This window comes from Penicillium antarcticum (assembly GCF_028974205.1).
Source record: "Penicillium antarcticum strain IBT 31339 chromosome Unknown utg000009l_segment0_segment0, whole genome shotgun sequence".
In the NCBI taxonomy this organism is placed as follows: domain Eukaryota; kingdom Fungi; phylum Ascomycota; class Eurotiomycetes; order Eurotiales; family Aspergillaceae; genus Penicillium; species Penicillium antarcticum.
This window is the reverse complement of record NW_026695307.1, coordinates 2,677,608-2,705,000: the sequence shown is the minus strand read 5'-3', so window position 1 is coordinate 2,705,000 and position 27,393 is coordinate 2,677,608. Positions and strand designations below refer to the sequence as shown.

General features: G+C 49.4%; 9 protein-coding genes across 9 annotated transcripts; 2 read left to right on the top strand and 7 right to left on the bottom strand.

Annotated features, from left to right (window-relative positions):
• Positions 1-12: 12 nt before the first annotated feature.
• Positions 13-4,333, bottom strand: N7508_009379 (uncharacterized protein; the record flags this gene model as incomplete). Its single annotated transcript, XM_058467442.1, has 8 exons — positions 13-90; positions 139-539; positions 590-1,688; positions 1,742-2,250; positions 2,303-2,529; positions 3,120-3,268; positions 3,327-4,210; positions 4,261-4,333. The coding sequence occupies 8 exons, from the start codon at positions 4,331-4,333 to the stop codon at positions 13-15; spliced, it is 3,420 nt and encodes a 1,139-aa protein (XP_058315288.1).
• Positions 4,334-6,020: 1,687 nt separating this feature from the next.
• Positions 6,021-7,428, bottom strand: N7508_009378 (phosphatidyl synthase; the record flags this gene model as incomplete). The annotated part of the gene is made up of 2 exons (XM_058467441.1): positions 6,021-6,975; positions 7,064-7,428. The coding sequence occupies 2 exons, from the start codon at positions 7,426-7,428 to the stop codon at positions 6,021-6,023; spliced, it is 1,320 nt and encodes a 439-aa protein (XP_058315287.1).
• Positions 7,429-9,745: 2,317 nt separating this feature from the next.
• Positions 9,746-11,551, bottom strand: N7508_009377 (uncharacterized protein; the record flags this gene model as incomplete). The annotated part of the gene is made up of 1 exon (XM_058467440.1): positions 9,746-11,551. One exon carries the CDS (start codon positions 11,549-11,551, stop codon positions 9,746-9,748), a length of 1,806 nt encoding a protein of 601 aa, XP_058315286.1.
• Positions 11,552-13,106: 1,555 nt separating this feature from the next.
• Positions 13,107-13,600, bottom strand: N7508_009376 (YqaE/Pmp3 family membrane protein). Its single transcript, XM_058467439.1, has 3 exons — positions 13,562-13,600; positions 13,265-13,399; positions 13,107-13,196 (listed from the first exon to the last, which is right to left on the bottom strand). Exons 1-3 carry the CDS (start codon positions 13,576-13,578, stop codon positions 13,175-13,177), a joined length of 174 nt encoding a protein of 57 aa, XP_058315285.1. The 5' UTR covers positions 13,579-13,600; the 3' UTR covers positions 13,107-13,174.
• Positions 13,601-14,431: 831 nt separating this feature from the next.
• On the bottom strand, positions 14,432-16,759 carry N7508_009375 (uncharacterized protein; the record flags this gene model as incomplete). The annotated part of the gene is made up of 4 exons (XM_058467438.1): positions 14,432-15,572; positions 15,644-16,239; positions 16,308-16,425; positions 16,488-16,759. The coding sequence occupies 4 exons, from the start codon at positions 16,757-16,759 to the stop codon at positions 14,432-14,434; spliced, it is 2,127 nt and encodes a 708-aa protein (XP_058315284.1).
• Positions 16,760-17,233: 474 nt separating this feature from the next.
• N7508_009374 (uncharacterized protein) lies at positions 17,234-18,716 on the top strand (the record flags this gene model as incomplete). The annotated part of the gene is made up of 2 exons (XM_058467437.1): positions 17,234-17,261; positions 17,317-18,716. 2 exons carry the CDS (start codon positions 17,234-17,236, stop codon positions 18,714-18,716), a joined length of 1,428 nt encoding a protein of 475 aa, XP_058315283.1.
• A 252-nt stretch (positions 18,717-18,968) lies between these two features.
• N7508_009373 (H(+)-transporting V0 sector ATPase subunit c) lies at positions 18,969-19,884 on the top strand (the record flags this gene model as incomplete). Its single annotated transcript, XM_058467436.1, has 5 exons — positions 18,969-18,985; positions 19,126-19,138; positions 19,272-19,401; positions 19,499-19,655; positions 19,722-19,884. 5 exons carry the CDS (start codon positions 18,969-18,971, stop codon positions 19,882-19,884), a joined length of 480 nt encoding a protein of 159 aa, XP_058315282.1.
• A 1,108-nt stretch (positions 19,885-20,992) lies between these two features.
• N7508_009372 (mitochondrial 37S ribosomal protein mS38) lies at positions 20,993-22,119 on the bottom strand (the record flags this gene model as incomplete). The annotated part of the gene is made up of 2 exons (XM_058467435.1): positions 20,993-21,687; positions 21,774-22,119. 2 exons carry the CDS (start codon positions 22,117-22,119, stop codon positions 20,993-20,995), a joined length of 1,041 nt encoding a protein of 346 aa, XP_058315281.1.
• Positions 22,120-23,010: 891 nt separating this feature from the next.
• Positions 23,011-24,295, bottom strand: N7508_009371 (guanine nucleotide-binding protein subunit alpha; the record flags this gene model as incomplete). The annotated part of the gene is made up of 5 exons (XM_058467434.1): positions 23,011-23,352; positions 23,405-23,663; positions 23,713-23,876; positions 23,929-24,116; positions 24,169-24,295. 5 exons carry the CDS (start codon positions 24,293-24,295, stop codon positions 23,011-23,013), a joined length of 1,080 nt encoding a protein of 359 aa, XP_058315280.1.
• Between the last annotated feature and the right edge of the window lie 3,098 nt (positions 24,296-27,393).

Sequence of the window (27,393 nt, the reverse complement as noted above, 5' to 3'; positions counted from 1 at the left end):
AATTATACTAACCTACCACAGTTTGCAAACTGGCTTGCGCTCCGGGCAACTAAAGGCATCTCTGAACTCCCGGGAGTTGGCCATAGTTTCCTATAGCGGTCAGTAAGAGCACAGAAGCCATAGAATACGGAGACTTACAATATTGCGAGCTGACTTGGGCGCATGGGGATCATTGTAGATCGCCTGCTCAGCTGCCTCCTTGGTCGTTTTCCCACACCACCAGTTACCGTATGAGATAAAGAACAATTGTTCCTTGGTGAAAGCTTCCAGGCCAGGCAAAAGAACGTCAGGCTTCGCCTCATCATGCTTCTTCCATGCATGGAACGAAGCGGTGAGACCACCTGCATCGGCGATGTTCTCGCCTAATGTCAATCGCCCATTCACGTGGAGAACCTTGCCATCGGGGCCTGTGACGGTGTAGTTGCCATACTGGTCGACGAAGCATTGGGCGCGCTCCTCGAAGCCCTCAACGGTCTTGTCATCCCACCAGTTTGTGTAGTTTCCATTCTCGTCGTAGTGACGACCGGTGGAATCAAATGCTGTTATCTTTGTTAGCTAGGGAAAATGGGTGACAAGAGGATTGAAATACCGTGTGACAACTCGTGACCACTGACGGAACCGAACGCGCCATAGGAAAGGTAAAGTGGGGCGGAGGGTCCATAGAAAGTCGGCGCCTGCATGATGCCGGCAGGGAAGACAATTTCATTGCCAGGAGGATTGTAATAGGCGTTGACTGTTGGCGCAGTCATATCCCACTCATCGCGGTTAGTGGGCTTTCCAAGCTTAGCCCATTCGTTGTGAAGATCAAATCTAGCCACAGCCACCTCATTCTCGAAGAAAGTGTCTTTCGCCACTTCCAGGTCGCGGTAGAATTTCTTCACGTCCTCGGGGTCCGTAACATCAGGGCTCTTGGTAGGGAAACCGATCTTCTGGATAATATTCTCAACCTTCTGGATACCAAGCCTGCGCACATCCGGGGACATCCAGTTAGTCTGGTCCAAGGTGAAGATGAATCGCTCCTTGATATCAGATACGATCTGGTCACCAAGTTTCTTGGAATCTTCGGGGAAGGAGTCCAGAACGTAGAATCGGCTGAGACTCCATCCAAGTCCCTCATCTAGGCGAGCAAGACACTTGCGCCACCGCTCTTGCTTGGCCTGGGGTTCTTTGCCGGCGAGTTCATTCTTGAATTGACGAAGAGGCTCAATCGCGCCATCTTCAATGGCACCTTCGAAGGCCTGGATAAGCTTCCACTGCAGGAAAAGCAAGACCGTTTCTCTGGGGGTATCCTTCAAGATCCCAGACAATGCCTTCATATAAGGAGGCGACCCAACAATCACGCGGTCTCCCTTGTAATCGTGCGATGCAAGAGATGTGATGATATCGGCGAAAGAAATCTCTGGAACCAACGCGTCGGTCTCCTTGATGCTAAGGGGGTTGTAATATTTGGTAACGTCTTCCTGAGTCTGTGTATCAGGAGTCACATCTGCGAGCTTGCTCTCAAAAGCAACGACGTCTTCAACGACTTTGTCGTGCCCGTCTCCAGCAAATCTCTGAATAACTTGCTTGAAAGCAGAGGTATAGTCAGCCACAATCTTCGTGTTATTGTAATATTCTCTTGCCGGAAGTCCGATTTCCCGAGGAGGAGTAATAAAGACAACGACATTATCTGGGTCTTTGTCGTCGGGCTACAAACAATCAGTATCTAAACCCGGCCGGTAGGTCTTTCAATTAGACTTACAGTAACACCCGGGGAAGCCAGGGCCTCAACACCAGTGTTCAGAAGATATAAGATGGCACTTGTGAGATGATCTTGAGCTCCCTTGACAAGTCCAGTTTCCGCAAAATAGATGTTCTTGAGTTCGTCTAGTATATCAGCCAAAGGCTTAGTGCCTCGTTTGCTGATAGCAGGCTCATCCAAACAAGCATCATACGCAGCTTTCAGCTTCTTGAAGTTATCAGCATCGACAGGCTGAGGCGCTTCCGAGCGCTCTAAAATATGGCGAAGCCGAGTTTGCGCGTTCTCTTCCATGATTGTACCAGCAAAGATGGATCCCTGATCGGGGCGCATGTCATGGTTCTCCCGCCATCCACCGCAGACATATTGATCGAAGTCAGTGCATGGATCAACCTTCTCGTAGTTGGGATCCAGGCTGTACAGGATCTCGGACGCAGCATGTACGCATTCCTCCGATGTACAAAGCGGGGAAGCCTCGGGGTGCGGGGAGGGCGCAGTGACCGACGGGGTGTCTGATTTTGGCGTCAGTAAGTAATTCACCATGATACAGGAGAGATTTCATACTGTATGGGAAGCCGAAGAAGTAAATTGCCAGTCCGGTGAGTATAAAGGCGCAAATACCCTTCCGTAGGAACCGAGCTAGACAGGGGCGTCCTTGTCTCTTGCAACCAAGGTGGTTGGGAACAACGCCATTGTTCTCAGTATCATAAATCTCGACCATATCGACGAGTAGGTCCTTTTCGGATTTCATGCTGTCAACTGAGTTGATTGAGTCGTGTTTCTTATGGTTACTGATGAGCTATTAGTAGTGGAGCTGCTGATCAGGAGATCCGTGCTGCATACCTGTACGGCGGAGCCATTCTGGGATGGCAATTACTGGCTAGTTGCCAGTTCACTGGATTGAACGAAGAGTGCAATACCTATCAAAAGTAAGGAATGAAGTGGAATGGAGTGAGTTCGTGAGGGGAAGTCTGGGGTTAAGCGTCACTTGGGGTTCCACGGTAAGCCCATGACTCAGCGGGTCGCATTCCCCTATAACTTACTTAGATTCCTGTAGCCTACATACCTCTTACACAACAAGTTTTGCTTGAACTGACTATCTTCGCTGCAGCTTTAAGAAGGCTTAGAGTCTAGTTTAGAGCTGTTGAGCGACCATGGGCATCTACTTTTCACTCAGTCACGCTCAGCTCAGGCATTTGTCCCATGATATTGTTTGTTCAATTTGAGTATCTCGCCACTTATAGATTTGAATATAATGAGTGATTTGAAGGATGGTGGCAATGCACCTAAATGAGTTTGATCTATATATGCTCAAACAGTCAATCTATATCGATCTACCCTTGTGACTGGCCCCAATGATTGTGTCGTTGCCAGAAATCACAGCCTAGCTAATGGCCCGTGGGCATTGACAATAGCCAGAAGTTCAGGGCGAATCTCCGAAACTGACTTACAGCCTGTAAGCTGCATGCATCGCTTGAAGTCGTCGTACAAAATCTTAAACATCAGCTCGACGCCCTGTTGACCACCATGCTGTCCAAAGTCTCAGTATACAACCGTTAGCTTTAACAAAGCAACAGGGAAGACTTACTGCTAGCCCCCAAAGCACAGGACGACCGACCCAGCAACACTCCGCGCCGAGAGCCAGAGCCTTGAAAATATCAGCCCCAGACCGAATGCCACCATCAATATGAATCCTAATCCGACCCCGTGCAACCTTAGCACAAGCCGGAAGAGCATCAATAGTAGCGGGCGTCTCATCAAGCTGCCTCCCACCATGATTGCTGATAATAACACCATCACAGCCATATTCAACAGCAGTCTCAACATCCTCCGGCGTAAGAACACCCTTAATCCAAACCTCCATCTTGGTAATACTACGCAACCACGGGATCTCCGTAGCCCAAGAATGCGAATCCGAATTAGTAGAAGTAAACCCATCATCATGGGATTGCGCTTGGATCTCATCCGATGTCTTCTCATACATCGGATACCCAATACCAGGTGGAGGCTTGAATCCACTCCGCCATTCATTCCAGCGGACACCGAGAACAGGACTATCGGCTGTCAGAAAGATTGCTTTGCAACCTGCAGCCTCGGCCCGACGGACAATACGTTCTTGTTTAGCTTTGTCGTTCATTGAGTAGAGCTGCATGACGTGGTTGATGGGTCCCACTTCGTTTCCTGCTTCGGTGATCTGCTCGACTGGATTACCGGTGTAGGAAGATACACCCATGTTCACCCCTGTCTTTGCACATGCTCTGCTGGTTGCTAGTTCTCCGTCCGGGTGGGCCAGAACTTGCAATCCGGCGGGTGAGGCACAGAGTGGGAAGAGGATGTCTCGGCCGAAGAGGGAGATGCTTGTGTTGACTTTGGAGACATCTTTTAGGACTCTGGGGAGGAGCCGGTACTTTCCATAAGCGGTGTAATTGTCGTGGAGTGTGACTTGGTTTGTTGCGCCAGAATTGAAGAAATCTGGCCCATGGTTTAGAAGTAGATGCTAATATGTGAGGGGCTGGACATACCTCTCACGGAAACGGGGAGGGAGTTGGAAGCTGACTCCTGGAGGTCGGCTATGTTTAGTATCTTGTTGGACATCGCGGAAAACAGGGATCAAGCTGTGCCGGGAGTTGTTAAATGCAGAAGATGCCATGTTGTAAGCAGTGTGAGGGGTAAGAGTGGGGGAGTCTTTCTCGATAGCTTTCCCAATCCACCGCATGTAGCGCTTGCGATGCTGAAGTTACAGACGCTGAAGGCGAAGCTGGTGCAAGCTCTACACTTCTCTCTCGTTAGTATAATCATACATACCCTCATAGGGCTGACATCTTGGCCACTACATCCTGTTTTCTTTGTTCTACTTTGGACACTAGGCCTCATTAGGCATTATGCATTAAACTAGCCCTGATCGGGAAGCAAACAGTGAGCTCGATATAGTACTGCTGGTCGACTTAATGTCTCATTTCGAAGTATGCCAATCCAGGCCCTGCAAAGCCCAGAGGATTGATCCGTTAGCGTCTAAGATAATGAAAATGAAGAAATAACAGCAATACATGAGAACGAATTCACTGTGTGAAGCACAGAGAGAGTAGAAAGCCAAGACTACAACATCCGGGGTATGGGCGATAGATAACCTCACCCAACAAGAAATGCACCGATAATGTTGAAATGAACCCTGGAGAGACCGGTGCAGGAGCTTTTTCGAAACATTCCCCTCTTGGTGGAAATGGCATAAAAAGTCCGGTATGAAGGCTTGTCTATAATCTTCCTTCGCGGAAATTGCATGTATTGAGCCCCCGTGTGACTTCTTCGTGCCGCTTTCTTCCGGATTTGACAACTGATCCCCTTGGTGTCTGCCTTTGGCTTGTTGATTAGTCGTCAAGGAGTGGGAAGATATCTCGGAGATTGCGTATCAAACATGCAAACATGGTCTCCTATCAAGGGAAGAAACTAACAAACAACTTTCCTTCTTTCCTCTAGAAGGCTATCGAGGATACACCCTGTTTGATACTGGAACGAGGTGGAAGCTTTGGAGCTTCAGCTCCAATTAATCGTTTATAGCATTACACGGAACCGCTACCAATGTAGACCGCCCTTATAAAGTTATTATGACGATGTGCGGTCGTGAAATATGCTAGATCGATAATCAACAGTCTCCACAAAACTCTAATCTAACCCCCTACACGCCCACTTCCTCGGGTTGCCTGATCTGTCATTCCGCAGACACTGCATGTAAGCATAACGGACGACGGCTGATTCGTTGCTAAGAAAGGCTAAGGAGATATGCGTGAACAGCCGGGCTAAGATGGGGCGCGGGGTACATTGCAGACGGAGGGGTTACATTACATGTCCATCATTTTGTTTAGTACGCAGATCTGTGGGGAATCTAGGGTAAGATCTAAATGAGTACGGCTGATTTATTGCTGACATTTTGGTTTGTAGGTATCAATAGGTGATAAGATACGTGTGCAAGCAGGCAAATAGGATTTAATTTAATTTATTTCATTTAAAATGTATCAAATGTATCATAATGGGAATCTAAGTCTGATCCCGAGGGAAGATAGTAAGTAATCCACCCCAATATCGAAAGTAATAGAACTCGCGTCACGACGTATGGTAAATACAGAAGTTCAGGACAACTGGGAATCTTATAAAACAAGTCGCGAAGAAAGAAAATCATAGGCTGTATCGGAGGCCTGTAAGACACAGCTATTGTCGCACAACAGAGTGATTGGTGATGGGAACCATGAAGTCATGAGAAGTAGAAGGCCACAAGCAGAGGAGCTGCTTAATTAGCAATCTCTTCAAGCTTCTGGCTCGTTTCAATATCAATCTCAGAAACCAACGAGCCCTTGTGAGGCTTGTTGTGCTCACGCTCAAAAGCAAACTTGACAGCGTCGAAGACAGTGTTGACAGTCTTCCTGGGCGGGAAGCGGGGGACAGTACCGTCCTGGTATACACCAGTCTTGACAAGAATAGAGAACCAATCGTTCTCAGTGGTCTCGTTGAACTCGTTTGTGCCACGGATATCAGACTCGGGCGTGTCGCCGATGAAGTAGACAGTGGAAGGCGGTTTATTGATCCCGCAAGAGTCACTTCTCCATTTCTGAAGAAGCCTCGTGGCGAACTTATAAGTGCCAATTTGGGGCTTACCAAAAGCAATGGTGTTGAGGTCCTTTCCTGTCAGGGCACCGTACACAGCTTCGAGGGAAGCGCGCAGCGCACCCATTCCAAGGCGCGAGTGTTCGTGTGATGTAGACCACACGACATCAGTGTGCGAGAAGAAGACCGGTGGGCCTTCTTGGAAGGTTTCCGACCGTGTGTTCAACCAGCCGTCTTTTGTCATGAGGAAGTCGAGGATGATCTGCTGGTCGCCGGCCCAGTCACGGCTGTCGGCGAAGACGAAAATGGCTTCGACGTGAAGATTATCGAGGTCGAGAAGGCGGGAGTTCTCGAGCTCCTCATCTGTTAATGTGCGGAACGGGGTGGTGTCGTGACGCGTCTTGATGATATCGCCGGGTGTGATGACATTCTTGAACCCGTAGCCCTCAGCGACGATCCGGCACTTTTCGCCCTCGCCACCGACTACTAGGACGTTGTGGTATTTCTCTGCCATTTCACGCATGGGGGTGTGACCGCAGATGAATTGGCCAGGGTCGACCTCGAGGTCGAGTTGGCGACTGAGATCGAGGCAGCGCTCTTTCTCGGTCTTACCACCACCATTGGTGAGGAAGATGTATGGACTGCAAAGATGCCATTAGCATGTTTTTCTTCAGGGGTTTCTCCTCACGCCATGGTGCGGGGAAAGAGAATACACATGGAGGTACTCACACCTTGACTCCATACGGGTTCTCGCCGTTGATGTATCTCATCGCATCAACGGCTGCGGGGATAGGCTTCCCGCCCTTAATGAGGACGCCGTCAATGTCAAAGGCCAGTGCAAAGTCATCGCTAGTGACTGCAGGCGGGTTGGACATAGGAGTAGGGATATTAGAGCAGTCATCTTCAGATGAGACTTCTTCTTCGGGGCGGGTTTTGGAAATCATGTTCGAGTGGTTGGAGATATGGTCAGAAGTAGAAGCCATTAAATGCTTGGGAGGAAGGACGACATTGGGTCCACCATAAAGATCTGACTGAGCAGCATCCAGGCTGTCGAGTCGGCAGACCTTCTTTGCGTATCCATCGGATGTAGCCATTCTGAATGGAAAAGAAGGGGTGTGGGTCCTGCGGGTACAATGACGATGTTGATTGCAGCGAGATAACCGGTTATAGATAATCAAACACACTATCAAACAGGGTGCTTTGGATAACCAGTAAGACAGAGAATAGATGCGACAAGCGTCAATGATATGCAGGCTGCAGAGGATCAAGTAGATCACTGCAAAGAGGTCGAGCAACTTGAATAGAAATAAGTTAGGGCAAGGGGAGCCTGTGGGGACGAAGGGCCATTAATATAGCAGACTGAGGCCCAAACGGAGAAAGGTCAACATCATTGCCCCAAAGACGGGGTTCCCCACCCCTCTGGCCTTCGTCATCGTTTTTGGGTTAAGACTGCGCATCTCAAAGCGTGAAGTCGAAAGTAGCTGTGGATCCACAACGGCGCACTCTTGGCGCAGGAATCCATGCCCACGAGCCTGAGTGGACAGGCTGATTTGTCCAAGAGACTTCCGAGTTCAAAGGGTGGACCCGGATGGAAATGAACAATTGACGTAGGGGAATTCAATACTATGATCTGATCCTGATTACTTTGGTTGCAGCATCTGAACCATCCAAGCCTTTTTCGGCGTGGCGTGACCGGTACTACCGAGAGGCAATGTCTTCTCGGTCTCTCGTATTTGGAATCTGACTAACCCGTGCTCAGCCCTCGAATGTCCCGAGTATATTCCACAGATGTCCTCCGACTGGATGATGTCGAGCCAACGAGCGTCACCGCGGGATATGTCGGGGATATTGACGTCATCATGCTGACTCAACACAGGAACCGGAGGAACAAGAAAAGTGAACCCCAAACTATATCTGGATCGAGTGAATCAAAGTAAAAAAAAAGTTTGAAGTGTATGCTAGGCCGCATAAAGATCATTGTGCGCCGTAGTCAGAGCTGACTGGTCCATACTGAGGGGATCAAGCGGCACGGCGCCGCCACATGTTGGCCGATACTACCTCGACCTAACACCAAAGCAGCATTGCACCCAAGAAGATGCAAGCCACCACAGCCAACAACATAACCCTGGAAAAAGTCCCCGGTCGTTGAAGGACTGCATATTGCATATCAAGAATAAGGCAGTGATGATCCACAGTAAGCAACAACAAGAAGTACATGAGCATGTAGAAGTACCCACCGGTCTAGATACCTCAAACATCAAGTTAAACGGTATATGCAAGGCCTAGCCGGACATTTCTCGTACTCCCAAAACCGTGCGCCAATGCCGGGCCAGAGCGCCAAATGCTATCACTGTGCATGCAGACCAACATCCCTGCCAAAGGCTCTGTTCAACCTTTCCGATCCGTGGGCGGGCCGCGAGTCTGTTTTCTATGATGGATGCAACCCATCATTGAGGGGTGTGGGGGCTCCCAAATCAGGGGACTGGCGTCTTGCGCGGCTGTCAAGGCTGTTCTGTTTGTGCGGAGAATTGCATCCTAGTCGTTTATATGGAAAGAGGAAAAGGTAAAGTTGCCTTTTTAGTTTGGGTCTGAGCACCGTCTGTGCACATTGATCATTGATCCTTCGGAAACAAAGAGTTTGGTCACGATGGACAGTGTGATTGGTGATGAGCCTGGACTCGATTTTGGGCTCTTTCACAAGCTCTGCTGAAGAGCGACTTTGTCCGAATAACATGTGGGAATTTTGGATCAAGGTTGTCGAAGAATTCATATTGAAGATCGTGATCGGCCGATTCTGGGGAACCCTGTCTACGTCTCCACAGTGCTGTTCTGGCTATCTTGATTCGAGGACGCCTTTGATAATATCGATAGTGCTGCATCGGGAGAGTATCCACGTGAAATAGCCTCCATCGTCATTCTTCCTGTTACAAGCATAAGAATGTATAACATCAGCAGCTGACAACAATTCTTCCTGTTGATAGAGCACTGGGGCGATGATTGGCAGACTGTCGAGTCTCGGCCTTGAGTGCTTAGATCTTAGGTGGCTTGCGGCAGTGGCTGCCTTGCTTCGAAGAGATGATGAGTGTGATTCATTGTTCAGCAAAAAATGAGCTGTTGAGGAAAGAGGTGGTTAACTGCCCGTATTCAAAGCCTCGTAAACAGGGCCGCCACAAACTTTGACTGAATATCTCTCGCAGTTTCACTGCCGTTGATCTATGCTCGCTGTCAATTTCTTGAAGTAATCTTCGACATTCAAATCTATCTATACAAGATGCATCATCGAAACGTATGACAAAAAAAACGCTAGAAACAAGCCACCCATATCAAGAATATCGACATCAACAAGAACAAAAAAAGAAACAACAAGAACATATAATATACACTAATAAAACCCCAACCCAGTCCTCAATCTTAATCAACCCTCAAAATCAAATCCTGCCCCCGTCTCGAAGGCGTCAAATTCCGACTAGTAGGCGAAACCCGATTATCAACCGTACCAATCTTCTTCTTGGGACTATCTGGATAATGCACATCTCCGGGGAAATGATCAGAAGGATACGGCAATTCCCCAGAAGGATCCCTTGATTTTAGTGGTGCCATCGTTTTCCCACGCTCGAGCCAGAGATCGTCTGGACAGTATGGTGCGATAACTTCGCTGGGTGGGCGTGGACTATTTCGGATTTGGACTCTTTTTATATCCTTTCCTTTCACGATGCGAGGTTTGGAGACAATTTCTGAGCCTGCGGGGAGAGTTGAGGTGGAAGGTAGGGGAGATTGTTGGGGGGGTTGGGGTTGGGGGTTGGTGGTGGTAAAGGGTGGGAAGAGGGCGTTGGAGGTGGATGTGTGGTTTGATGTATTGGCGCTATCGATTGGAGCTGTGCTGCTTTCCGAGGTTGAGGTTCTGAGAGTTGAAGTATGTGAAAATGGCGGTGCGAGGGCTCTTGGGGGTCCTGGTCTCGGTCCTGCCGGGACAGCTCCTCCTCCTTCCTTGTATGCACGGGGATTTGCTGGTAGACCGGCAAGCTTGGGTGGAATCCCTGGCTTTGAGTTGTTCATTTTCATCTTCCCTGCTGCAAATGCCGCTTGTTGGCTTTCGTCTTCTTCGAAGAGGGTTTCGCCGCTGGCTGGTCGGTGGCTCCATTTTAGTGGCTTTGGATATAGTCCCATTGAACCCTCGGGTATTAGTCTTGCCACGCTGTGCTGTGATGACTGGGTTCGAGGGGACGTATCCCAATCCGAGTCTGAGCTGATGGCGAATCCTATTCGCTCTTGACGAGTTGAAATGTTGGCTTGAGGCGGGTTGGAAGGTGAAGCATGACCAGGCGAGTAGGGCGACTGTGAGCGGATGAAAGCCATTGGTTGAACAGAGCTCATTTGGTGCGTTTCTCTTCCTTCGGAGCTCACTAGGCTGGGTGGGGACTCGGTGCCTAGACCAGATGTTGGAAGTCGGGGCATCGGTTTTGAAAAGTAGGGAGGTTCAGTCATTGCGCCTCCAATTTCAAATACATGCGGGTCTGACTCGTCTCGCTGTTGTTTTCTCATTCTCCGTCTCTTGCAGCAAAAGAAGACAGCGACACCGATGATGAAAGCAACTGCTATACCTGATGCGACTGACATACCAATGACAGCTGCTGCACTGATTCCATGGTGATCTTTCTTGTTGGTATCTGCAGAGATATCACTAGAAGGCACAGAAGTTTGCTCGGTACTGGTAGTTTGAGAGCTGCTTGTTTGGGAGCTAACTGTTTGTTGGGTCTCAGATGACGAGGACGAAGGATTATAAAACGTTAGATCCGAAGACGCACTCGAGGTTGCAGCGGAAGTAGTCTGCGTCGGTGTTGGTGATATATATGAGGTCTGCGTCTGATAGACCACAGTCGTTCCTAAGGAATCATCCGATGATGCTTCATCCGTAGTTGTTGCATCTCCCCTCATGGTAATAGTCGCGTCCGACATAATCGTCGTGATGTGCGTCTTGGATGCTTGCGAAACAGCACCAGATACGGAATCACAAATCTTATTAGCGTTGGATCTCGCCAGCACTTGCTGCGAACATTCCGAGAGAACACAGCTCAAAGCTGCTCCTCCCAGAGACTCCCCACTAGTCGATTTATGCCGGCATATACACGGAATGTCAGACGGCGACTTGCACTGTTCAGGCGTGTACTCAGATTTGATGAAGCTATTCAAACAGTCCAAGGCACAGTCCGGCACCATGTTTAGCAACGATGAGTCGGAAGTATCATTAGAGGTATCCGTATCGACCGCATAGCCGAAAGGAAGTAAAAGCAAGATCGCAACGAGTATCCCGTGAATAAGGACGAGCATACTGCGGTAACCCTATACCCTTAACGCCAAATATCAGCAAAACCATTAATAAAAAGCAGGACTCAACTCAACCCTTGGACGAACCTTATAAACTCATAAATGGGAATGATTACCCGCGACCATCTACAATCCATATGGCAACCATGGTTAAGAGAAGTAGTGCAAAAGCAAAAGCAACAAGTAGCCGTCAAAGTATGCGTATCAAAAGATAACCAAGAACAGAGTAAAAGTACAATAACCGAAAAAGCCCCCCAAGATCGGGACCTCAGCCTAATTAACCAGAGAAACCAAAGCGCAACGCCCGGCTACGCGCGAAGGCGAAAAAATTAAATCACCCATGACGGTGCCATATCCCAGACCGACCAAGAAAGATGAGGGCTTCCAACCATCCTGAAACACAGTGCTGGAAGGCTGTGCCGTAAGCGCTACTGTGAAACCATGTATGACATGTTAGATGATGGACCATGGGAGGAGTACCCGTGGACTAAAGCAGACGAATGGCTGCACTTGCGTAGCGCTTTGGTTTTTGGTGGTCCCTTGCTAGCGGCTGCGATACGCGCCGGCCTATTGTCGGCGCTTAGGCTGCAGAAGTAGTTGTTTATGACGCCCGACTAGGTTTCAGATCCTGGGGCTTGAATGGTTAGTGGATAGGACTTGTTTTTGTGGTCTAGTTAGGCTGGTGTGTGGTGTTGTGATTGGTTTCTGGTTCTTTTGCTCTTTACCCGTTCTGCGTTGGATTGCTTGTTAGAGTTTCTGGAATGCTTCGATTTTGGGAATCGTATGTTCTGTTGACCCAGTCATCGGTTCTGGGTTACCTCCAGGGCTATTCTGAGGGTACTCGTGTTGGATTACCCATGATCAGACTTGTTTGGTGTGTTCATGCTTGTGCATCCTCGGATTGTACAGTCTGGTTGCACCAGCTTTGTACAGAGCCATTGACGCCAATTGGGTCAACAGCTTCAATAGTTCCTACAGTTTCAATAATTTCAATGAAGACGTGGGTCCAGACACGAGGCTGATCCTGGGGTAAAGTAGTACCATTTATAAAATCCTATGCCAGGTACCGGAAGCGATGGAGATAGCTCTAGAATAAATGCTACGCAAATGAAATGTGCATAAACCGAGTAATAAATTCCATACCCATGAATCATAAAACTAGCTAGCGGGCATTGATACGAAACAACGATGCCCCAGAATCACATGGTATGAGCTGGTATCATTTGAAACAAAGCAAGAACCCGCAGCAGAACAAAGGAAAATCAAAACTAAAAAAATGCCAGACAACACACAATATTAGGGAATTATGGACATCATGTCAGAGATGCCAAGTGGTGGAGGCTGCATTAGGCTAGTCCCAACCGGACCTCCTCGGGACCACGCTGACACCCTCATTTCGAATCGCACCGCCCCTTGCTTGGGAAATTGGTGAGATTGGTCGCAGAGACTCGCTTTTCACGAAATATCGAGCGGCAAGGATTATTGGCTGCGACGGTGTGGGGAACGTGGGTATCTCTAGTATTTGAAGATGATGTAGCTGCGAAGAGTCAGTATGGGTGATCGCGGATAGTTGATAACACTGTTGTCACAGTGAGAGACACGTACATGGCGTGGATGATACCAGGGATCCATCCAAGGATGGTCAAACAGATGTTGATCAGGAGGTCAGAACCACATCCGCGCTCCAGGAAGACACCCAGAGGAGGCAGGATGATGGCGAAGATGATCTTGCAGATGTCACTATCAACAACGGTTAGCAGGCTCGTTGGTTTTCCCTGGGTGATGCCGCGACAGGACAGGGCGACAGGGTGACAGGGCGACGTGGCGCAAGTCGGGTCCAAAAGGTGATCCAGGACTGGACGATGGACCAGATCGCGATGGCGTAAGACAGGAGTAACTTACGAAGCGGTGAAAGGCATTTTGAAGAATTGTGTGAGGTTGAGGTTGAAGTGACGAGGGGAGACGGGAGAGAAGACTTAAAAGGAGAGGAGAGAGCTTGGGTCATTACATCATTCCGCCACTCCGTGTGGCGCATTGAACTCTCTCAAGGCATCGTTGTGGCTGTACTTTTTTCTCTCTTAATCTTATTGCCGTACTTTCTCTTCCTTGTTTCTTGTTTCCAATTTACTTTCCAATTTATTTTCCTCTAATTATGATTTGCAGCCAATGTTTGGATTGTAATTGCGATCGTTCATCCCGTCCTCGGCTCAACATGCCAAGATGATTCAGGGATTTTCTGCGTTGGCGGCTGCGACCCCAATCACCCTTCACTCTGCCCTATCCCGTGCAGTCTTTTGCTGGCTGCCTGGTTAATGCTTGGCAGCGCCGTAGGCTGCATTTTTTTGATCCTTTCTATATTTGACCTTCGTTTTATTTTTACCCAGCATTCAGCTTTTGGCGCTAGGTCTCATGATTGACGATCACTGCGAACGGTAGAGTAAACTTTGTCCACTGGGGATCATTACTCCAAGTACCTGCTTGTTGTACAACTGGTGACGCCGCCCTTTCGAGCCAAACAATGCCAGCCCTATGATGGGCCCTGACCCACCTGCCAAGGCGCTTGCAATCATATGTCATTGGCCTATGACTTCACTGGGTGGCTGGGGATTGGGGATCGTTGTACATGTGCCTAAACAGGGAGAGGCATTGACGCAATCAAGGAAAGTATATGTACACGCGTACCTCTGCACAGTTCTGTTCCGGGGCAGCAGAAGTAGGGAATGAAGTATACTTCGTAAATGTAGAAAACCCAAGTAAAGTCGGTGAGCTTCTTTATACAGGGCCGTCCAGCCAGCCTGAGCCAAAATCGATATCGTTCAACAAGGAGTTCCACTGTGGGACGTCTAGATCTGGCGCGACAGCCACAAAGTCGGACCAGAGCTGCTGCCAACCTTCCTCCCCAATGTCATCTGTCAAGCCTCCACTTGGTGTGCATCCAGACTGCATCTGCAAGCTCTGGTCCACTTCATTGGTCGTGGATAGTTCACCGGGTCCACTAGTCAGCGTGCTGTTCAGCCCTGTTTCGCGAGCCGCCACAGATAGCTGCTTCATCCCTGTTAGATATCTAGGTTGCGACGTGGATATGCGTGGTTGTTGTTTTTGAAGCGTTGACATGAGAGTCTGCATATTTCTCTGTACGCCCTCGATCAGTGATCCGGACTCTTGTTTGGATTTCTCCAAGGTCTTGTAGGCTGCAAGGACCTTGGTCTTGCGAGCCTCGGCGTCTGGTGCATTGGGGTTGAATGAGACATCCGTTGCTAGGATAAGCGCTGCGAGAAAGACGTGCTGGGCGACTCGCCAGAAACGCGCGGGATAGCCTCCATCTTCGGGGTCGATGTCATCCATTGCACGTCTGAGTTCCAACACGGCCTGGGCTGAGCGAATGCATGCGCTGTGAGAATAGGCATACTTGGGGTTCGTCATGCCCTCAAGATGGTAGTGTCGATGTAATCGGCAGAGCCGTGTATGAACGCTGAAGTGAAAGTTGATTCGCTGCCAGGTGATGTATGGTCGCTCTTTGCAGATGTCTTGATTTCTTTGAATGCTCTCAGAGTTCATTTGGTAGAAGTCTGGCATTTTTTCGAAGCATTCATGACATTTCTTGTCCAGTGCGAGTATCACCTCGTATTCGGGTTCTTGAGTATCTAGCAGGATCGAGGGTAGGGCATCAACCATTTCGCGGCAGAGCGTCGCCAGCCTTATTCGCTGAAGAGGTCCTGACATTGCTGTCGGAACTGACGATGGGAGATCCTGCTGAATCCCAATGGCCGTAAGCAGCTCATCGTCGGTGTTGCTTGGATAGTTCACTCTCATGTGCCTTGGTTGGAACATATATGTGCCTTCATGTGCCCGGCCAGAGAAGGAAGAGAGCCTGCGATAGTCAGCCATCGATCCGACCTCCAAAATTATCGGACTAAATACCAGTCAGATGCCACCATATTCCACCAGAACCGTCTTTGAACCTCAACCTCAATCATATCGCACCCTTTGACTCTTCGCTCTTCCTGGGCTTGCGCAGTGTCTAAGCGATGAATCTGCAGCGCTTGAGTCATCAAAAAACACCGGGTTTGCAGCAGACCAATCTTGACCGAGTATCCAACTGTATTGGCCAGCAAATGAGCGAGAGTAGCAATTGCCACTATGGCAGTAGTTGATGGCTGCACAGGCTCAAGCGGATGTTCCAAAATGGAGATAGCCAACCGGCAGTAATTATTGAAGGCCGCTCTTGCTTCGTCTTGGGTGGCATTCAAATTCTCCAGAAGCCGAGGCGACCATACCAGGGCTGCTCCGGAGAAGATGCTGAACAGCAGCATTAAATTTGTGGGCATGGGTTGTTCACCATCGAGCATGCCTTGGTACGTCTGTTCCATTATTGATCGAGTAGATGGTATATGCAAGATTCCAAATGTCGGCTGAAGAGTTTTAACAAAATGGTCGAACATATGCCTGGCTTGCCCTATTGGGGGGAGTTGCTTTATTTCTTCAGTCATGTCGGCCTGTTCTTTGGGAATGCCGGGTTGATCATCTTGCAACGACTGATGATGCAAGGCGAAGGGGGTAAATAGTCTCGGCATGGATGGCTTGGAAGAAGATCAGTATCTCTACGCAATCGTATAAAGAAACCACAGAAATGAGCAAGCCTACATACTGTGTTTGCATGAGATCTTAGCGTTGTCGAGATTCCCCTGCTCAATTCTCGAACTGCATTGGATCTCCCATACACAGTCTCTTCGAGTTTTTGTATTCTGTTCAAAAGATTGTCATCACTTTTAGGTGTTAGCGACTCCCCACAGACATATTAAAATACATTTAAAAGTTGTGTACTCACGGAGCTGTTGTTTGCACAGTAGCAGGGGCATGGGACTGGGCAGTCATCGATTGGCCCGAGCTAGCCATGCCTAGTACTTGAGAACCATCTCGCTCCGAGCTCTCGGGATTCTCCCCAGGATATTCGCATGGGATACTCCTTTGCATGCAATTCGAACATGGCTGGGTCCGATCACAGCGGCGTTTCTTCTCGCGGCAAGCTTGGCACGACGAGGGTGCTCGTTTCCATCGATGCATCATTATGATAGGATGGCCATCGCTAGTTCGTTTCATTCTGAATATGGTCCACTCGGTGCAGTCAAGGGTAAGGTGAGAATGTAGAGTGAGGTCGCGGTCGTCCGCGGATGATTACTTGGAGAGTGTTAGCGTTGTTGAATATCTTCGCGACACCCATTTACTACTTCTCATGAACAACTCATACAATTATAGTGAAAATTTCTCTCTAGAGTATCGTAAGGTGTCAATAGAATAAACAGCAGATCAATATAGGCATATATAGTCGCGACACTCAAGTTATTCCGCTCCGGCCCACCTCCGCAATGACTTCCGCGTTTTCCTGATTGGACTCAGGATTCGATGCTTCAATGCCCACGATTCCCACGTATTAACCACTATGTCAATGAGGGTAGCCCTCAATCTACAATGCCAGACGCTTCGGGGCTCTCGTAGAGCCCTTAGAAGCTTCGGGCGCAAGAACAGATGGCATGCAACTCAAAGTCCGAAAGGTGGGCGGCCTTTTGCATGCACATGGCTCACAAATACGCCAGAAGGCATAGTGAGTCAACAACCCCTTTCTTTTTGAATATGATCTAACTGATATAAGACCCCAGATGATATTCTATCAAGTATTCCTTCAATCCCGTCTTCGAATGCGCCCAATTCCGCACCTCTCCTCCTCGTCACCCCGAGCTTTGCCCACTGGCTCGACCCTAGCAGTCCATTCCTGTCACAATGTTTAGGTCAATTATATGGAACATCTGCCGAGGCAACCTCTGTCTGCGCTGTCGCCGCTGTGGTCGATACACTTCCAGATACCCGTACGATATCTACAGGACCTGCGACTCATGAGTCCCCAGCGGCGTCAACAGAATCAGAAGGTCTGTCGCTCTTGGTGACCGGAGTATCAAATTTCCATGGAAAGGCTGCACCGCCTCGACTCATCAGAAGCTCTGCGAGCGAGGACACCAATCTCTTGCTTTCCATTCAGACTGGAAGTCCTGGTCAAACCAACAACAGACCAACCCACGAAATTGGACTACGTCTTGCCAACACCGTTTTCGTCAACGGGAAAGAAACGACGATATCAGGCACGCAATGGCTCCGGGATAGCGGCTCAAACGAGTACATTTTGGAACAATCAGTCGATCTTACAAGCTGCATGGTTACGACTAGCTCGCAGACTGTGAACACTACATTGGATCTCCCATTAGATCAAGTGTCTGAACGGCGAAAGGTCATCTCAAGCATGGGAAACATCCTACGACAACTGGGTAAATCGACTGATCCCGCGTCCAATGAGCCAATGCCTGCTTCTTCAGAACTTGAGAAAGAACTTCCGCGATACATTAAAGAGCGTAATATTGTTGATCAACGGGTGTCCGTATGGGCACTAGTTGAGAAGCCTGAGTTAGTTGTGGCCGATGCAGCTTCATCAACCCATGATCGCTTGATCCAGTCTCTTCGTCGGGGTGGTAAGTTGCACCGTGTCATGAGTGGTGGAGGTGGATGGGGCAAGAAACAAGGCCTTCTTTCACTGGACCCCGAAGTCAGCTTCTCTGGGACAGCTAATCGTGACGAGCTTGTTGCCCTGATCCAAATATTTGATCCCGAGAATGTCCCCACCGACTCACTGCCCTCTTTTGACAGGGGCATCACCGTGGATGACTTGTCTCTTCTTTCACAGGTTGCTACTGCAGGCGATTTCATTCAGTTCTTTGTGGCAGTAGAGCCGACTTATTCACAAAGCAAACCCTCGGATGAAGCTGGCTCAGCAGAAGTAGCTGTCAGCTATCACTTCGGTGTGGTAGGTGACTCTATGGAACTTGAGACACATGAGGGCAGCGCAAAGGTAAAAGATCTCGTTGCTATGCCTTATCGATTTGGCGCCTTGTCTGAGAAGGCAATTGCGTACGCCCAGCCGGTGAAAGGAGCTGGGTCAGAGTCCACCAAGTTGGACATCCCAGGATCTCGAGTACTCCTTGAAACTGTAAGAACGCAACATGTACAATAGCCAAATAAAACCAATATATCAGAAGTGTATGCCTAACATGTCATATAATAATGATCGAGTACCCGTCCCGGTGGAGTGCCAAGGCCACGTGATCTGACCTGAGGCCAGCATGTTTGCCGTCGACCTCCAAACCTCTGGTCTCTCCATCCTTCCCGACCGCATCCAACCTAAGCCTGTCGCCCTCGGGTCTTTTACATCTTTTTCAAGCTCCAACTACTCCTCGAGAACCTAGCTGGGTCTCTGTCCATCAAAATGGCCACAGAACTTTGGTAAGTCGTCATCAAGACCTCTCCAGCCCCTGGTGTGCTTCACAGCTCCCGATCGTCACTTGGTTATCATATCTGGCACTCCCCCGGTACCACGAACGAACGAATCTAGACCAATAATGCTAATATATGTTCTTTTGTAGCCCCGTCTACGCGGTGAGTCCATCTATACCTTCCATCCCGACCCGAGCACGATTACGCGAATCGTTCGTGCCTCGACCGCCCCCCTCCGCATCCTGGTCAAAGTCCGCATAAACGCCTTGAATCATAACTGACATCCTCGTTCTAGCCCTTCTTCGGCGCGCTGGGCTGCACCTCCGCTATCGTCTTCACCTGCTTCGGTGCCGCCTATGGAACCGCTAAGGCCGGTGTCGGTGTCTGCTCCATGGCCGTCCTCCGTCCCGACCTGATCGTCAAGAGTATGTGCTCCCAAAGATATGAGATATTTTTCTTTTGCAGGAATATCGGTATATCGAAATTTAAATTCTTGAACGGTTCGCTGACAGTGATTCATAGATATTGTCCCCATTGTCATGGCGGGTATTATTGGTATCTACGGTCTGGTCGTGTCGGTCTTGGTCGCCAATGACCTGACCCAGAAGCTCCCTCTTTACACTGGTTTCATTCAGCTCGGTGCTGGTCTTGCTGTCGGACTTGCTGGTCTCGCTGCGGGGTAAGTCACCCGGAGTCATCGCAGGAGTCTTATAGAGTTTCGTTTCTGACCATATTTGTACTCCAGTTTCGCTATTGGTATTGTTGGTGATGCAGGTGTTCGAGGAACGGCCCAACAGCCCAGACTCTACGTTGGAATGATTCTGATTCTCATTTTCGCCGAAGTCTTGGGTCTGTACGGGTTGATTGTTGCTCTGCTGATGAACTCTCGCTCCAAAGCGGACTGCTAAACGAACGCCCTCCCGCCGCATATCGGGAATTGAACCTTGGATCACAACCATGGTTAACTCCTTGCGTGATTCCAGGCTAGATTGTCCGACGTGCTTCTTCAACATTTCCCTGACCCAAATCAAAGACCCTCTTCCGCCGGGGAAGCTGACATGACAAATATGATTGACGCCGGGTGGGTGTGGAAGACGAACTGATTTCGGAAAATGATACATCTATCTCTGTTTCGAGAAGAGGCTTTCTGCTTACTATCGGTATGTAGAATCGGATGGATCTGTTCAAGCATGAGACTGTACTGTGGACAGGTGTGGGTAGATATTGGATTTTTGGTTTTACATTGCATTACCGCGCTGGACTCTGTACTTTATATGAAATTCGCTGATCCTGACTTTTGGGTCTGTACCTCACTTCCATCACAGTGGCTAGGCGTGTTCTTCTGTAAGGAGTTTCGTTTCTTGACAATGTTTCATGTGTTGACATCTTGTTCATTTTTTGGTTGGTTTCTTGTGAGCTTTTCGTATGACATAGCAATTTGCCACTTGTGTATTAAGTTTAAGACGAGCACATGTACTTGATAATCGTACCAGTAGTTCATGAGTAGAACCTATGAGGTATAGATTCGATAGACTACTGTACAAGGGTGGTGTTTGAGAAGGATTTGCAGTCATAAGACTTCTCTCTATATTGCCAGTTGCTAGTTCTGTACAACAGACACCCGACTCTGCAGAAAGCCGAAAGCCGAAAGCACGAGAACGAACAAGTAGTGAACAAAATCTATTGGATAACCGCAATACATGGGATGAAACGCCCACATGCATAAAACAGAAGCCAAAAGACTGCAAGTCTTCATGAAGACCGAGCCCAATGAACGAGGAACAAGGAACAAGGTGCATGTGAAAATTTGGTGGAGTATGAGTTAGGTGAGATAGAGAAGTGGAAAAGAGGAGTGTTAACAAAAAGAGAATAAAAAGTATACGAAAACAAGGATATATGCCCTGAACTCTCACAAGACTAGCCTCAGCCCAAAATGCACAGGAGCAGGCCCAGGCGCAGACATGATGCAACTGACAACGCAAAGGTTATAAAATCAAAGAACACGAGAGAGCTAATCTACCTCTCGAGTTTCCGCCTCAAGGTCCGCGTGCGCTTCATCAGCTTCTTGAATTTGTGCTTCTTCATCTTGACCTTGCGACGTCTCTTGGTGGAGATGGCGTGCATGGTGCGGTTGTTGCGCACACGCTCCATGTATGTCATGCCAGCGGTGTGATCGGCCGGGGCTTCGATGCTGATCTCGTTCTGCACGCCGGCATCTTCCATCTCGCTGCGGACGAAAGGACCAGTGTGGGCCTCGTAGGTCTTGCGGCCGTCGGCATGGCGAGCCTCGCGGATCGTCAGGACAGTCGAGTAGGTGGAGTACTCGTTGTCGACCTGGGAATCTTGGGATTCAGTGGCCTCGGCGGCGACTGTGTCCATTGGGACAGGTGGGGGAGGAGGCTGGAAGGGACGGAGACGACGGGTGAATTCCTCCACGGACATCTTTGCGTCGGGGCCATCCAGCATGCGGAGTTCACCGTCCTGCTCGCTGAAGCTTCGGAACTGGTCTTCGGATTCGGACATGCCCTGTGCGCCGTGTTCCATGTTCTGCACGGCCGAGGAAAGAGTGAAAATGACGTCCTCCGGTTCGTTCTTTAAAGGCCGCTTTGACGAGAAGATCGCTTCAAAGGCGTCGGTGCTCGAGGTCGGGGGCACAGTAGTTGTCACCGAGATGGGGCGATGGATGGAGAAGAACGAGGCAACATGGACATCTTAAGGACGGACGTGAAAAATTAGCTTCAAGGTGATTCTTCACGCGAAAAAGGAAATCTTCGTAATTCTGGACGCTGCTACTCACCATGGGGTTGGCGGTGCTGGGTCGAGGGAACACTCGGAAGCTTCGAAAATGCCGCGTGCTGCTGGCTAGACTTTGACGAACCGTTTCGGGCAGAGTTGTCCTTGCGTCGGCGGGTAGCCTTGCTCTTCTCGCCAGACGAGACTCCCTTTGCCGGGGCAGAAGTGTCCATGCGGCGGGAGCCATCGCTGGGTGGGACGGGAGGTTTGGAGGATGAGGAGGAATACCGGCGCTGGTGCAGAGGTCGGGTTGCGCCGAGCAGGCCGTTGGTTACATTCTGAGCGGGGCGAGTTATCCCGGGCAGCGGCATGGGAGCCCATGCCGCCCGGCGTAACGATGTTGACAACATGGTTGGCAGATATAAACCCAGTCACGGGGAGGTGAATGAGTCTGAATCGGAGGCGAAATCAGTCGGGCCGGAACTCGGTGTCACTGATCATGCGGATCTGGTTATGTAAGATTTATGCCTCAGGTGTTAACACCATGCACCTCGAGGCATGTATCTGCGCGATTTGACCTGAGAACTGGATGTACTGTACATAAAGTCTGTCCTTGGAAGGTCAACTGCCATGTTCTTCTATTTCTAGGGGACTTGGCGGTACACAGCACATGAAGGACGCACAAAGCAGATCTACATAGGGAATCCGATAGTAAGCGCCTGCGAGACTACCCAACAGTAAAACAGATGCAAAGCTGAAATGAAATGAAAAGAGCGCTCGTCAAAGAGCATGATATTGAGATCATTCAGAGAGTAGTAAGTATGAACCCCAGAATGATTGTGATAATACAGAGCGAAGTCGTCAAGTATAACACAGCTGCAGGGACAAACAAGTGGTATCATCCTGCATTGTAAAAAAAATGAAATGAGAAATGAAAAACGGTACCGTCGCTGAAAACAAAGCGAGACACTAGTTGGCAAAATCGGATGGGCTTTTGGATGCAACGTGATAGACCCAAGGATGCGAGCAGAGAGCCGACAGTAACCTCTCAATCAAGACGCCTTCGTCAACACAATAAAGATAAAAAGAAACAATGTAGAAGAAGGGGGGGAAGGGAAAGAGATGTGATCAAAGTCACGAAGGAGTGAAAGTGAAAGGTAACCCGCCCTGCAATGCAACCGGAAAATAAATGGTAGGCTGAAGAGCTTGGAGTGGAAAATGAAAATGAAGAGAAGTTAAAAAGAAATCATCGTCAGAGAGGCTCATCCGGGATGCCTCTGGAAATAAAAGTTCGCTCTGCCTTATAGTATTAAGGTATGCAGATTCTTCTGGATGATCATGTCCTGTACCGAGTCCATAGTCGCCTTGAGCAATGTGGTGTCCGTTGCGTTGGTATAATGGATATAGATCTCGCGGTCTGGGATGCGGTTGATGCCACGGAACCTGTCCGCGAAGTACCGCGCAGCGGCATCATAATCGGTGTCGGAGCCAGCGTAGTCTGGGAAGTGCTTCGAGATTGGAGAGATGGCAAGCTTCCCCTTGAACAAATCGATCTTGTTGAGGAAGAGGATGATTGGCTTGCGCTTGAACCATTCCCCATTGACTAATGATTCGAATAACATCATGGCTTCGTGCATTTGATTCTATGGGCGGGATTAGCGTTGGCCGAGAGGATGTGGGGGATATGGCGCTTACAGCGTTCTGGTCTTCTACCAGACATTGGTCGTATCCTGACAAGGCGACCATGAACAGTAGACACTGAACACCCTCGAAGCAGTGAATCCACTTCTTTCGCTCTGATCGCTGTCCTCCGACATCCATCATTCGGAAGTTCATTTGCCCAAGTTCAAAGAGGGTTTCTGTGATACCGGTCGTCCGGAGTCGAGCTTGTAGCATATCCTGGTTGTCCGGAAGCCAACCCGGGGTAAATATGCGATCGAGAGAATCGTAGAAACTGTGATGGTCAGTCTGAGTCGATGCAAGATATTCCAAGATTGACGTACTAGTACAAATTGTCATGGAGAGCAAACTCGTGTCCTCGCGCAACAGCCGTCTGCACGCCCGTATCCTTCCACATGGCCCTCATGGCATCCCGAACCGTCAGGTCTGAGAAAGCCTCCTCTGATCCTACATCTGGGTCGGTTTTGTCTAATAACTCGGCATATTTCTTTTAAACTCGTTAGCCAAAGCACACTTCCTGAACCAAGCATGTCAAGTACCTTTGTCTTTTCTTCATTCTCGAAATCGATACCCTCGGCATTCATAATATCCAACAAGACCTTGAAGGCGATGACGAGGTTCGAGTAAATAACAGCGCGAGTCGTATGCCGTTCTTCCTCGGGAAAGCCTCGACTGTGAATGATGCGCATCTGCTTGATAATGGTTGATTTTCCAGATTCTCCCGCGCCTGGCCAGGTTGTCAGTACGGCGCCCACACCCATCGACATGGGTTCACCCACCTAATAGCAGAATCTTGATTGTCCGGTCCAGCGTCTTCTTGTCATTCTTGAGGTTCCGGTCTATGCGCGCATTGCGTTGCGCCGCCTCCTTATCCGCTTCCGCCGGTGTCGAAACTAAACAGCCCATGATTCAGGTTGACGGTAAAAAATCTAGCGCGATGGGTGTTAGTGACGATTCATTGCAAGCTGAACTGGTGCGACGGAAGACTCGACACAGGTGTGCACGATCTAAGTCAGGGATGCGATTTGATTGCGCCCCTTCAGGTGTCGACAGTCGAAGCTTAGAGACATAAGGCCCAACTCGACCATCGAGTCCGACGGCGTGGATGTTGCTTACCTCGACAAAAGACCCGCGTTCAAGCACCCGCGGCCTACCTTTACTGAGCAATGTGATAGGCAGAAGCTTGAAAGTTCGATTGTTTCCCCACACCACGTTCCGTTGTGAATTCAACTGTTGTATTTCCAATTAGACCAGGTTATCCTCCGAGACAAGCGACTGTGGGCGACACAGTGTTGAGGCCGAGAAGAGACAGGGGGAGTGGGAGGTAACAAGATCGCGGTATCCAAGGGTTCGATCCGGTGGCGCAGGCTTCCTCAACCGGCGCTTTCTAGTTTTCGACAGCGAAATGGAGTCGGGTGAACAGCCGAGGGCTCCGGGAGAGAAAAGACAAGGGGGAAGGGAAAAGGAATGTCTCTGCCGCGCATCCACAAGCGGGGAGAGAATGCCGGAGTCTTCTCTATCATTGTTCTCTCTCCACTTGGTACTTTTGTGTATTCGGAATTACATACGGGGTACTTTACTCCAGTACTTTACTCTGCTCTACATCTGATTGCGTCCTGATCCACCAGGGACCCCTGTCAGCTCCATCTCTTGATATGACCTGTATAAACCTACAGGACATGACAGACAGGGACAAGACAGACAGAACAGGGCTCTCTGTACAGTCCCATCGATCATCAGGCGCCGACAGAATCGCCAACTTAACCCTCACGAGTCTACAAATCTGCCAAAACCCGAGACCGAGGCCAGATGGAACTATTGAAAGCGCCTCGGGCCCAATCCAATCAGCACATCTCGAACAAACCAATTGTTTACCCACCTTGCATATGTCTTGGCTCCATGTGCAAGCATAAGTTGTATTCTCTGCACACAATATTCCTTCTACGTGTAATCCGCCACTGCAGGTTGAGATCGATATTGAAACCCGCATGGGCCACACGGATTTCCTGAAACAACGGATTCCTCTCCCGATGCTCCTTATCTTACTGCTCTCCCTGTTCTCTGCAAGAAGACTCAGTCAGGTCCGAGGTATACGACGAACACGGAGTTCGCGCTTGAGGGTTCCCCCATAACCCAATCAGAAAGCTCATACTGGACCTGTTTCGCTTAATACCCTGACTGACTGAACCAGAAGTCTGACCGCTGTCAGCTCCACAAATCCATGAGCCGCAAGGCTGTCACTCGCAACCTGAACTCATGTTTTTTTTTTGTCTTCCTGTAGGAACATATTTCCCTGATACTCCCCACGCGGCAAAGGTACAAGATCCTCCACCTGAAACAAACACGGATTGTCCCGTCGGTTCGCCAGCGCCGGTTTCATGATTTTCATTACATGGACAATCCATCCCGCGCTGTCCACCTGCTAAGGCAGGGGTGATCGTTTTGGGACTGGCGCCAGGCCCCAGTGGAGCAGAATGGAGAAGGATGGGCCTTTACCAGTCTGGCATCACCTCACCGAGGTCCTAGGAATATGCACTGCAATCGTCCATTCCCGATCTTGGGGCGACATTTCTCCGTCCCGATATAGTGTCAGATTTGCCATTGGTAGCCTGCGATCGAGACACGCCTTTGTCACGCTACGTACCCGGTGGGTCGACTTCCCTCGTCGGTCCAAACAGGTAATTGCGCCCCCTGAATCTGGTATCGCCTCCACATGCAACTTCCGAGAAAACTCCCACGTGTGTGGTGGAGTACACCCGTTCGCTGTGTAGACAGTCAGTTCATTGTCACTGCCATGTTTATGCATAATCCATGCTCCACCGATTCGTCTCGAGACGTCAATTCTACAGGTTCTTTTTTTTCGAGTCTGTGTCTATTATGAGAATTGAATATTCCCCCAACACACAGTCCTCTCCATCCAACATGCAATATATCAGCCTCAGACTCAACAAACAGGTCACACGCATACAGACACAGATACACCGAATATAGTTAAACTTTACCCTTTCCCTCCAAAGCCAAACGCCACCCACGAGTCAGAAAATCTACGCTAATGACCTATCCCAAATCTTCAGCATCCACAATAAGCTTTCCACCGCTCCCTCCACCCTCTCCACATTCTCGAACATTTCATTTACCATACACATACGCACTTGTACACATGTACATGTATATGTACATACATGCCAACATAGGAAACCCCATATCCCATCGAAACCTCGGACCATCTCCTACACGTACACGTACACGTAGAGTACGTAAAGCATGCGACATGCAACATGCGACACCTGCCAACGGTCAGGGGCGGGCGTTGAGCGGTGGGACCTAGTAAATTAGCCGTTGTCGATCAACATTTTGACAAGTCCACATATTCCGGCTTTGGCCTGCCCCGAGCGCGGGTCAGCGGGAGGTTCTGTCCGGAGACTTTTCGCTGTACATGTCCGTACATGTACTGTCTATTCGTAGGTCAAATCGGGTGGCACGGGCCGGTCATCTGGCCTGTGTGTGCACGTCCGTGTACATGTATACATGTCCAGTGCATGGACTCTGTAGGGTGAAGGGGGCAGGTGTGGCTGTGGATACTGTAGTGAAAGGGGAAAGGAGGCAAACAGAATGGATATCATTGATCAAATCGATGTGGCGGTTTGACCCGTAGCTTGGCCGTTTTTTTTTTTAGTATCTATCTTTAGCGTGGGAATCTTGCAGGTTTGCCGGGATGTACTTCGTAAGGAGTGCATGTACTGTACACTGTACACTGTACGGAGTACAGTATCTGCATCGGAAATCTTCCGAAAAGGATTGGTTGGAAAGATGGTACCGTTCCGGAGGAAACTAACTTACTGTGACACTTACGGAGTCTTGGAGTCTACGACTGGACTGTCATGGTTTTCAGTGGGGATTGTCAACACTAGTTTCCTGGTTTTTCGATGCTAAATCCGGCTGGGCTGGGAGGATGTCTTCTTTTGTTGGGTTCGCCGAGCATGGTGGAATCGGTCATTCGTCGG

Excerpts from the sequence above, each read along its gene's own strand:
- N7508_009376 (XM_058467439.1), bottom strand. Across the intron at positions 13,197-13,264 it reads CCTGGTATCATCCACGCCAT|CTACATCATCTTCAAATACT; the intron begins GTACGTGTCTCT and ends GACTCTTCGCAG.